Raw genomic sequence first — 12,295 nt, forward strand, 5'->3', positions numbered from 1 at the left:
TTAAATCTTATTAATATTACTTAAACCTTAATGAGATTAGTGTCTCCTCTTAAAATGTCAACAAATAATTTTTATTATTTAAATTAAAAGAAGTCCATAATATGTTACCATCGGCGACGGTGAGCACGGTGGCGTCGTTGGCTGCTTTAGATTGTCGCTTCTTGCTGTTCTGCTGCTTGAGCGAGGTGTTCTTGACGTCCTTGACGCGCTTGTCCTTGGAGGCGCTGGCAGCGGCGAGCGTTAACTCCCAGGCCTCGGCGGCGGTCATGATGGCCGTGTCGGACGCGCTGCGCAGCACGGCCGCCGAGCTGCCGCCGCCCGCGCCGGCCGCGCCGCCGCCCGCCGCGCCGCCCGCGCCCACGCTCGCGCACAGCCGCCCGCTCTCTTCTATTATTGGCACTATACATGTTATACAATAAATTAACAAACCATTTTTACTAAACAAATAAATCAAGTATTATGTAATGTTTCTCAATATTATTCTCTTCCATAATATTAAACTAGTTTAAAGAATCTCGTCATTCATTACATCATTTTCATTGGTTAAAACATTTAAAATGAATATACCTGTATGTGTATAGGTGTAGATGATTACTTTTTACTTGTACGATAGTACAATATTGCACAAGTGAAATATGTGTGTAATGCAAGGTACATTCCGCGCGGGCGGAGGGTGTACAAGTATGCGGTGTGTACTAACGCGGCGGCCTGTGCGCGATGAGCAGCGCGCGCACGGTGGTGTGCAGCGGCAGCGCCACGAGCGCGTGGTAGTGGTGCGCGGGGTGGCCGGGCGCCACGGCCGGCGCCGCGCCGCCCGCGCCCCCCGCGCCCCCCGCGCCGCCCGCGCCGCCCGCCCAGCGCAGCGCCACCGTGGCGCGCTCCGCCGACAGCACCAGCCGCAGGATCAGCGCGCGGGTGAACCCCGAGATGCCCTCCGGACCTGTCCCGGTCACCGTTCATATTACGCTCAAACGCTCATGTACATCTAACACTGACGGAAACACCTGATCAAGTAGCAGGATTGCATTAATATTTCTTATTCTCGAATGCAACTTATAGTGAGTGATATGATATATCATCATCTTCCTACCCTTATCCCAATGATTATTTGGGGTCGGCGTAATATGTTTCTATCCATATTACAAAAAGATTTGACTTATAGTTTAACTACCGGCCGCCTGTATGACGTCAACCCTCTTTGGAAGTATTAGTGGGTATTGACAGGTGACCTTTATTAATTAACATAATGGGATCAAACAAATTTAGTCAACATAATCTCTTACAACCTTAAAATATTACTATGATTAATGGAAGAAAATGATACCGTATTAAGTACTATGGAATGTAAAGAAATATGTTTTACATATAACAGTCATACAGAAACTCACAGTGATACATAAAACAACAATTATTAATGTGGAAAAAAAGTTCACAGTACCGATTCTGACAGCATTTGTGTTATTGTAAATGCCTATGGCAAATTTTATGATTAAAATGAATGCAATTTTCTATATGTGCTAATATAGTAAATATATTAAACTGTTTAACATGTAAGAGTTTAAAAAGCCATAGTCAATTTGAAATAAACCAATTTACAACTTTTTAGTTGTAAATTGGTTTCGTTTGTGTTTATTGTGTTAAGTTTTTGTTCACTTTTGAATATCAATTTAGAGTGCAAGAAGAAAACACACGTCTTTTCTGGAGTGGATATATTTTCAACTAACTTCAATTTAATAACATTGTTGCTTTTAAACCTACGGCGGCGAGACATTGGTAATATAATTGCATATAGACATTGAAGGTTAGCTTCAGTGTTTGTTTCTATTGTTACGTTAACGAGTGTATTTCACTCTCTGTCTATTTCACTTCTTCTTCTTCTCTATGTATTTCTTTATTGCAGTATAAAATATATTATGTAAATATTTGTTAGGTCACAATATTAAAAAAGTATATAATATAAAAAAACCTGTAGTTCTTTTTGTATGTAAGAAATGTATTCTTGTACACAACAAATAATAGATAAATTTGAAACTCACCAACACAGTTCAGTGACTCCAGTATACTGTGCAAGGTGGAGGCGAATAACTTTTGGTTGGCGGCGTGACACACGGTCAACTCCGCGAACAACCGAATCGTGTTCTCCTCCAGCTGGGCGTACTGAGCACCCTCCTGCCACGTGCTGTTTACAATAGTATAAAATTTAATAATAAAATTATTATAACATTAGATAAAACAATCAAAAAGAATTTTACAGTTTTTGTATGTGTAAATATAAATAGTGGATTGTTAGAGGATCAAGATTTATTATTAGCCATTATAATTTCAGCCATTAATTATTAAACAAGCCTCTCCTTCTCAGTCGACGGTTCATCGTCACCATATATAAGGTCATTCATTGTTTATTGACCAAGACTGGCGTTCCTTTCTAAGCAGTATGAAGGTACAATAGAGCCATTTGTTTCTATAGTTGTGACAATCAAGGATCGTGTAGTTATTGTACGAAGTGTGTGTGTGTGGGTGTATTGGTGTGTGTGTGTGCGTGGCGTACTCGTGCGGCGGGCGCGGGTAGCACAGCAGGCGCAGCAGCGGGCGCCAGAAGGCGGCGCCGGGCCCGCCCAGCCAGTCCTTGAGCCGCCGCTCGGCGCACAGCCGCCGCGCCCACGCCACCAGCCGGCACGCGCGCCGCATGCGCCCCGCCTCTGTCGCACGCAACGTACACCATGCACTACTCACGCATTCTACATATTTATTGTATTTACGGAACAATATTATCTACATACACACACTCAATATAAGATCGAGCCAATTACGACGATCCGGTGCGAAGGACCGTCATATCTATTTATCTTCACGTTGTTAAGTAAATTACGATTTTTATTATTAAAATATCAAATGTTTTCGTAGTTAGTTGATATTTTGTTTTGTAAAAAGCTGTTGCAACATATACGCTAAATTCAACTGACCGAAGCTATCGATGTTATAGAGAAATATAGAAATAAAGATGTTTTTAGATGCAATAAGTACTTTATTATTGCTTATATTTTTACTACTTTATACATATATTATATATTACTTTTTATTAAGCTGCTTTTACTACATACCAGGTTTGGGTTGACTAGTCTCCTTTTCGCCATCTTCCATTTGAACATCTTTTGAGCCGAGTTGTTCTTTAATCAATTCCAACTTTGCTTCACTGAAATCTATAAAACAGTGCACATTGTAAAAATGTCACTTAACTTTTCAAAGTGTACACTGATAAAAATGAGACTATTAGGAATGTCACAAAATACTTGTAACTAAACAACAAATTATTCTAAGAGTTGGTTAGTGGAATCTGAGGGTTATATCAGTATTATGCCATATTTTTAGTTCAATTCTGTATGTATCCGTTTTTACTATATTACTTTATTATAGGTTTTCTTTTTTTTTTATCCCTGTATATGCTTACTTTATAGGCGTATGATTCAATTTTGTCAATTAACTACATACACTTCTAATATTGTATATATTGCATTACTCGTTTATATTTTTATATAACATAAAAAGATGAATTATAACTTTTTAATGGCTGTTTGTAGCATAATAAAAAAAAAATTATACATTATGGGTATGTTCTAATTTATATTTGTGCCAGTAAAGCACCATGACATAAAAATATCTTTTTTGTTTATAAGATAATATGTGTGAGATAATAAAGTGATTTAAGATGTTCGTAATGTAGTGACATGATATTTTCATAGTGAAATGAGACGAGATATTGATAGTGTGGTAATATGAAATGTTCGTAGTGAGGTGACATTAGATGTTCATAGTGAACTGACATGAGATTTTATAGTGAAATGAGACGAGACGTTTATAGTATGGTAATATGAAATGTTCGTAGTGAGGTGACATGAGATATTCATAGAGAGGTGAAATGATATTTTCATAGTGAAATGAAATAGTAAAATGTAGTGCAGCGAGGTCGCGTACCGACGAGTGCGGCGACGACGGCGGCAGGCAGCCGCGAGTGCAGCAGCGCGGTTGTGGCGGCGGGCGACATTGCGGCGGCGGCCACCGTCTGCAGCTGCCAGCCGCGCAGCCGCCACGCCACGCCGCCGTCGCGTGCGCCGCCGCCGTTGCCGCCTCCCGCCGGCGACACGTGCACCTTCGTGTCATCTGTCAGCCCCTCCATGCTACACGCGCACATACGACACGTCAACATACACATTATAGCCACAGAGTAAAACAATTTAAATAACCGTAAAATAAAGACAAATTGTCATTAATTTATAAATGTTCTCGACTAGACATTTTTTTTGTGAATATTAAGTTATTTTAATAATTCTTTTTTTAATCATACACGTTTTACGTTTTATTTATTTTTTGACCAAAAATCTTAAATTATTAGCTACATCTTTGTCTAATCGAAAGATTGTTATGTCATCAAAAACCCAAAAAATTAAGGATAACTCGTTAAATAATTGTCGTACCTTTCATCATGATCCATTGGTATATCCATATGTTCTAGTAACATTCTAAACAACTCCGACCGGATGTAGCACATTGAGCACAGAACTGTAATAAATAAAAATATAAAATATAATCTAATTATATTCACATTTTAATTTCCACTACAGCGCGCCATCTACACATATCGTTTACATTTGTTGTAAAATAAATGTAAAATTTCATCTACAGCAATGTAAATAAACATCTAATATAATACCAATAAGACCTCTTCTTGATTACCAATAAAACAAAGCAGCTAACTTTTTTTATATAAATTATTATTTACCGGCATCGAGTGCTTCCTTCAACAGACTGTTCTCAGGAACATCTTGCACCCACGTGTAAACAAGTTCGAACAAATCGTCGGTTATCAGCTGCTCCAGATTCTCTAGAAGTCGTTCCTCTTTGAGAGTCCATAGTACCTGTGATATGACATCAATAGTAAAAAATATAGAAAAAAATGTAAAATCTACAAATTTCAAGTTATGAAAACAAGTCACCAGGGCACACATTACGCGTCTGTATTTCATACGCGTAATTGCAGTTCCTGATTTACGATAACAGATTCTATATTGTTTTGGTCCTTCGAGCAGGATAAGTTTTTCTCAAGTATATTACCTAAGTTAGTGACATACATTAAATATTTATTTTATCATTTAATTATTTACAATGTATAATGTTTTAGTAGTAGCGAGTGAATTTAGTGGAGAGACAGCAGTTTCAACCATCACTGTTCGCAACAACTGAAGCCACGTTACTCATTTCATTTTTAGCGACTTGCAAAAGATTCTCAGATCACATTTATTTATATATTATATAGTCTGTCAATTCTGAACCAATTCAATAATTTTGTTTACAATAGATGGGGTATACTGGCATAGTTCCATGATTGTAATTGTTATTTTTACGAAACAAAATGTACTTGTGAAAGCTTAGAGATGTTTATGCTACTCACGGCGGCGAGGGTATGTGTAAGGGCGGCAGAGGGTGGCTTGCGCTCGCGCAGCCAGAGCTCCGCGGCGGCGGTCAGCCAGCGCACGTACGCGGCGGTCGCGCCCTCCGGACACCAGCGACACAGTTGCCGCACCAGCTCGCACACTGCGTTCATACTGCCGTTCACGCGCGACGTTGACCCACCCGACGACTGGAACGCTGCGGTATTACACGCTCGAATTAGAGCCACGGAGCGGAGCGAATAAGGAATGGAAGATAAAAGCAGGCATGCTTAGACTGATGCGCATGCTATAGAAAGCAAATATCTGAAGAACAACTAGTCACACTACTTTTTAAATCAATTTTAAAATAAAGTACAGAGTAGAAGCATTTACTTTCTTAGTTTAAATGTATGAAATACATGTGTTTCAATTAAAAAAATGACTACTATTTGTGGGAGTGACTTATTAATTAGTTTATTTAGTAGATGCGATGACAGCGGGCGGTGGGTGCGGTGGGTGCGGTGGGTGCGGTTACCGTGCGCGTGCGCCTGCGCGTCCATGTCGAGCAGCGCGGCGAGCAGCGGCGGCGCGCGCGCGGGGCAGGCGCGCGCGGCGGCCAGCAGCGCGCGCTGCGCGTGCGCGCCGGCCGCGCCGCCGCCCGCCACGCACGCGCACAGCGCGCCCAGCGCCGGGCCCTCCACCGCGCGCCACCAGCGATCCGCCGCCAGCGGCGCGCGCCCGCTCGCCGCCACCACCCACGCCCAGTTGTTGCTGCACACACGCGCACGCGCACACATTATACATTGTCCGCTCAACACACATAAATATACTGCGCACCACCTAACTACAAACTAAAACATTACTACATCTTAAACGTGCGATAACGTCCTACAAATACGCTCGCGCCACATTCACCGCAACGTCACTCGTGTGAACATGCGTGGATGCATTGGAAACTTGACCTTTCAATACAAAAGTCAATGTGGAGAATCCGCCAAGTGTGACACGTGACATAAAAAAGTTCCTACAATGCAAAGTTGCCGATTCTCCGCGGACAGAAGATCGGTACACCGCCGACTGAGAACAAACGTCCCGCTAAGTTATATCGTTATTATGACTAATTTCGCATAATGTAATCACAAGTAACAAATTATATAAGATTTTATATATTGACGTCCTATTGCTAAAGACAAATATACGACGATGAGTCTAAAATATGACATTGAGTTGCAGGACTATTCCTGCAACTTAACGCCATATTTTATACTCCTGATAAAGAACAAATTTTCACCTAATAATATCATGATAGCCTAATAACTATAAATTTTACTATTAAACCTTAAATTAGTTATTAACTTATCATTACAACAAAAAAGTATTAAAAAATTAATAACTACTTACAAAAACAATTTTTTATAAAAAAATAATTAAATTTTGCATTATTGCAACACAAAAAATATAAGGTATTTATTTACAAAACAAAATTAAAAACTTACGTGTTGCCCGGATTGCTGACGTGTTTGTTAAATGCCGGTTCCACAAGCAGCTTTAATTGCAATAAGCCCATGTTGGAGGAGTCCCGCGGCTTGTACAGCCTGAGCTGCACAGTGGTGCACACCACTGGCCTCATGACCGCCAGCCGGATGAACGTCATGCCGGCGGTGTTCTGCGGGGGGCCCAGGGGCGCTAGTGTACCCCCGCAGCCCGCCTCCACTGCTACAGCGCCGGGACATGCTACACACACAGTTTATTGATAAACATACATGCTAACACTAAAATTCTATTAGTTATGTTTACGCAATATAGTATGTTTCAACATATCTAAATATCATTTTTATATTAAGTTCAATTTTAATCATAATTTATTCCTAACGGGCAGGATATCCGTTTCTTATAGTCTATGATTTAGTAAAAAAATGTATCTAGGATTGTCTATGATTCATCTCTCTTCTGTTCCACGCTTGAACAAACAAGCGTGTCTTTTATTTTATTTTAGTTACCTAATAAATTATAGATGTAATGTACAAGTGTATAGAAGAAATAAATCAGAAAATAAATTTAGTAATATTTAGTTTTATTTACTGAGTCATCAAAACCAGGTGTGCCAATTAATCTAGGATCATCATCATTTGCATGTTCAAATTATGTATCTTGGGAAATTGGTTAAGTTTAATTGTCTTAAATCCTATCCTTTAAATGTATTTATAATAATTTCAACTTGTACAAGAGTTTTAATAAAAGAATATAAACTGGTCCTTTTTATTAAAATTTTTGTAATATTTTAAATGATTTCCTCTAAAATTAGAATGAGATGTTGTGATAGCCGTTACTATATGGTGGTGGTGTACTGTGTATTGTGTACTGTGTACTGTGTAGTGTGTACTGACTGGCGAGCGAGGCGAGGTGCGGCTGCAGCTGCACCTCGTAGAGCTGCGCGGCGTAGGGCAGCGTGAGCGTGAGCGCGAGCGAGGCGTCGTCGGCGCTGAAGAAGTGGTAGGACCAGGCGGCCGCGCGCACGCGCCGCGCCGCGCACGCCTGCCGCGCGCCCGCGCCCGCGCCGCCGCCGTCCAGCAGCACGTCCGCCGCCTGCGCCGTCGGGTTGCCGCACGACACCGAGCCTGCTCACCCACAAACTCTCCACGCTAGTCTCCCGCCTAAACTACACTCATCCCCGCTTCTGTACCGTTTCACACAGATATATATGCTGATCCAAATGTACAAATTTACTGAAATTTCCAGTGCTGAGTTTGTTACAATCATGGTTATGCAATAAAGTTATTTATTTATTTATTATTAATTTCGACTGGAACCGAAACTTTCTTCTCGGACAATATTTTCAGTTACATTAGTTGAAGACTACAAATCACGATATGAGAATACGGAAGGAGATTACGTCCAGAACGAACGAATTCAATCAAGTGGCGATTAAAAGAAATATACAAGAGACCCTGTTTAAATATTGGTTATAGCACCTATCAGATTTTTTTGAAATATTCAACCTCTTAACTAATTCTTGAAGTACTCACATAGTGGCGCGATGTTTACCAGACCACCATTGGAAGTCTCTATAACAGGTGGCTGGTTCTTCTTGCTGCTCGATGCGGGCGTAGACAAATTGATGAGCTGCGGAGGCAGCTTCAGGTAGTTCATCAGGGAGGACACTAGCCCTTGGCTACCGCTTGGACCCGCCTACACAAAAAACAACATTGTTAAAGATATGCGTTTTTATAGTTTCAACAAGAGGTTTAACATTTCCTTGTGTGTACAGAAGACTAGATAACATTAAAGTCAAAGGCCGACAACATATCGAGTACTACCCTGGCACAATCAATGTACATTTATCAGTGTAATATCCTCATAAAAATACAAAACTTTACAAATAATACCAATATTATTGTACACTAATAGATGCTAGTGTACCTGATGACACGCGGTGAGTTTCTCCACGGCGAGCTCGAGCCCGCCGGCGTCTATGAACGCAGCCAACGCTTCGGGCTTGTCCAGCAGCCGGATGATCAGCTGCTGCATTGCTTGAGATAAATTCACTATTTCTTCTTTTCCTATTAAAGAAAGTTTTTTTTATTAGTATTTTTTTTTAATTAATATTTCAAGACAAAAGCTATACACAATAGATGCTTTTGGGAAATCTATTAAAAATTATATGTACGAATCCAACAAAACCAGGTAAACAAAACCTGCAATAAAATTAACTATATATACAAGATGCTCTCAACTCACTAAGGAATTCCATGAGACTGTTGACCATCAGCGCTGGGTTGGAGGCGACGTTTGGCATATGAGCCACTAGTAAGAACAGCTCTTCTTTCAGTGAGGTGTACTCCGACGACGATTCCGAGTTCATTCCTGTACACACATATTATTGAATTTTTAATAATAAAAAAAAAACTGTTTCATAAGAATTGGATAGCTTTGTATTAATCTTATTTACAGTAAAAGACGATCATCAAAGAAAAATGGATAGGTCCCAGTATGCTGCCTTGTGGAAGGCCAAGAACATAATAGACAACTAACAATCTGCACATACTGCTTTCTATAAGACAGGTAACAAACCAAACAAGTCTATAGGTATAGAAATTGTTCATATATTTGATAACAACAAGTATGTTCATGAAAATATTATCAAAATCGTAAATGATACAACTCAAGGTCATACAGTTTAGAGTATATAAATAGTACATAGCGGCATAGTACATAGTAAAATTGTGATTTGATTTCCGCGCATTGTTTGAGAAAAGTACTATGCAAGGCTTGGCCACAACTAGACATTGATAGACTTACGTATGTGTGCCTCGGCTACACCTCGGCCCACATTTGTACGTTCGTCCATCAATGCCTCAGTTGCTGGCCGCTGCAGTAATGTACTATTAACAACATTTCTACATCACAAGGATTCTGAAGTTGAATAAGTACCTGAGTTTAACAATAAGGTGTTCATTCCATCGCACATCGACAATGTCCTGTAGAATTTCTGCATAATCAGTGAGTGTTGTAGTACTGTGGACAAATAAGATATTCATTGATAACACTATAGAAATGATGAGTGACAATATTGTTTAATAATGCATTCCTTAATTAAATTGTATTACATGTAGGAAGGTTTTCAGAAAGGCATGAATACCAAGTGTTCCAAGGTTCGGGCCATTGAGTTCAGGTCTGAGTAAGCTTTAAAAACATAACCAACAAGTGTATAATTTTAAAACGATTCTAATACCATATAAACTTAGATTATATAGATAGAGTATCGAGTCTTAAAAACGGGTCAACATTTTGTCAGCTAATTGTCAAGTTAGCTGACTCGGTTTCTTTATTAGTGTTCTATATACTAATGCATACAATGTATCATGACGTATTATTTAATAAATGAGTGTATATGCATTAAAAAGATACAGAAGTTATAAGACAAAACAAATATAGAATTTATAAATTAATCACTCATAACTATGTATCACGCACAATTGTATGAAAAAGTTGAGCCGCTTATCTCGAAGCATCTGTATGAAGACATTGTATCTCGGAGTATGTAATGTAAGGTTTAAGAAGTAACGTACCTGTGTCTGCGACGCAGGGCGCGCGCGCCTGTTGCTGCTTGCGCTCGTCCTCCACGTTGGTGGCGTCGGGCGGCGCGCTGTGCTGCGCCTTGCTCTCGTCCGTCTGCGACGAGCTCGCCGCCTCCATGCTCGTCGCCGCGCTCGACCCCGCCGCCGAGTTGGATGACGACGACTGGACACGCGACAACATCTTTAGTGGCATTATCAATTCAAAACAAATTATTATTCATTATAGTGCATTTGTGGAAGTATTTTCATTGTGATTACTAATGTTTGAATTTTCATATCAACCATTTACTGTCCACTACTAAACATGACATAGGCCTACCCCAAATTATTTGCCAGTTATCATCGCATGACAGGCAGATTAGAAACCTCAGTTACGTTTTGGTGATGTTCTAAGAGGAATGCAGGTGCCTGTCCCTCAACTAATAAGATTCCTTAGTCGCTTTTTACAAGACCTACGGAAGAGGAAGGGAATGGCCTATATCATACTAGGACTACACGGCAATACAATGTAATTTCTATTAAAAAATTAATATGAGGATTAAAAGCGAAAATGTAGTAATAATATGATAGTATGGTACATACCGCGGCGTGTTGCGTGTGCTGCGCGTGTTGCGCGTGGTGCGCGTGGTGGTGGTGCGCGGCGAGCGGCACGGCGAGCAGGCGGTGGCAGTAGTGCAGCAGCTGCGCCAGCACGGAGCGGCGCAGCGGGGCGCGGCGCGCGGCGCCGGCGCCGCCGCCGCCCAGCACGTCCGCCAGCAGCCCCGACAGCCGCGCCTCGCCGCCCGCCTCCGCGCCGCGCCCGCAGCTCTCGCGCACCCACCACGACGACAGGTGCGCTGCATGCAGCACCATCGCCGTGTTATGCCGTTAATAATCACAACTAGTGGTTCTGTCTTCGCAATATATAGTCTTTTTTAATGCAACTTAGAATGGCAAACAAGCTAACGGCCCACCTGATGGAAAGTGGTAACCGTCGCCTATAGACATGAGCAGTATCATGGACATAACAGAGTATACTGTTTCGCCCATGATACCCCCTATGTGTTGCCATTCCTAAGGCCTCAGATGTTATTCTTCTGTACCCAGTAAATTCACGCCAATAGACATTCTCAGTATTCTAAAAAACCACTATTTATTTATTTGTTATAGCACAACATACGATCACACTGTCTTAAGCAAATAGAATGAATATCCCTCAGCCATTAAGTCCATGAATATGACCAACCAGAAAAAGCACATTAAATTTCTGATGATACCATTATGATGAGCAATGAAATGACTTCATTTCCTCCTATCATTGTGAATAAGTACCTCGCGAGCGTATAATATAGCATAAGGGAGTTACCATCTACTTTGCCTTTGTTACAGCCTCCATTAATTAAGTGCACAGTATTGTGTATTAGTATGTAGTACTGACCGACGGTGTCGAAGAGCGCGAGCGCGTGGTGCGCGTGGCGGCCGGCGAGCAGCTGCAGCAGCGGGTGCGCGAGGCGCAGCAGCGTGGCGTGCAGGTCGGGCGCGGCGAGCGCGGGCGGCGCGGCGGGCGCGTCGGCGTCGCGCCGCCACACGCCGCACACCATGCGCAGCGCCGCCAGCGCGCCGGCCGCGCCGCGCGCGCACACCACGCGCGACAACACCGAGTGCAGCGCCGACGCCGCGCCCGCGCCCGCGCCGATGCTCACGCCGCCCTGCCCGCCGCCACAATCATATCAATTACGTAACCGCTCTGTCACCGGCGACGGACCGCCACACCATTTGATACTTTCAGTATCTTCACGTAAGATCCATTTT

The 12,295-nt window shown here is 41.8% G+C and overlaps 1 protein-coding gene across 5 annotated transcripts in view; it reads right to left on the minus strand.

Moving 5' to 3' along the window:
• Positions 1-12,295, minus strand: part of LOC113518691 (baculoviral IAP repeat-containing protein 6) — a 54,174-nt gene that overhangs the window by 12,469 nt on the left and 29,410 nt on the right. For all 5 annotated transcript variants that reach the window (XM_052900738.1, XM_052900739.1, XM_052900736.1 and 2 more), the window contains 19 exons: positions 11,922-12,192; positions 11,087-11,340; positions 10,496-10,667; positions 9,858-9,941; positions 9,165-9,290; positions 8,847-8,986; positions 8,453-8,615; positions 7,814-8,044; positions 6,923-7,160; positions 5,962-6,197; positions 5,447-5,643; positions 4,778-4,913; positions 4,473-4,557; positions 3,973-4,175; positions 3,102-3,200; positions 2,549-2,699; positions 2,037-2,179; positions 701-940; positions 109-399 (listed from right to left, as the gene is read on the minus strand). In XM_052900738.1, the coding sequence (XP_052756698.1) occupies positions 109-399; positions 701-940; positions 2,037-2,179; positions 2,549-2,699; positions 3,102-3,200; positions 3,973-4,175; positions 4,473-4,557; positions 4,778-4,913; positions 5,447-5,643; positions 5,962-6,197; positions 6,923-7,160; positions 7,814-8,044; positions 8,453-8,615; positions 8,847-8,986; positions 9,165-9,290; positions 9,858-9,941; positions 10,496-10,667; positions 11,087-11,340; positions 11,922-12,192 (3,460 nt within the window). The remainder of the gene's footprint in view (positions 1-108; positions 400-700; positions 941-2,036; positions 2,180-2,548; positions 2,700-3,101; positions 3,201-3,972; positions 4,176-4,472; positions 4,558-4,777; positions 4,914-5,446; positions 5,644-5,961; positions 6,198-6,922; positions 7,161-7,813; positions 8,045-8,452; positions 8,616-8,846; positions 8,987-9,164; positions 9,291-9,857; positions 9,942-10,495; positions 10,668-11,086; positions 11,341-11,921; positions 12,193-12,295) is intronic.

This window comes from Galleria mellonella, unplaced genomic scaffold (genome assembly GCF_026898425.1).
Source record: "Galleria mellonella isolate WM207_F2 unplaced genomic scaffold, CSIRO_AGI_GalMel_v1 utg65, whole genome shotgun sequence".
Lineage (NCBI taxonomy): Eukaryota > Metazoa > Arthropoda > Insecta > Lepidoptera > Pyralidae > Galleria > Galleria mellonella.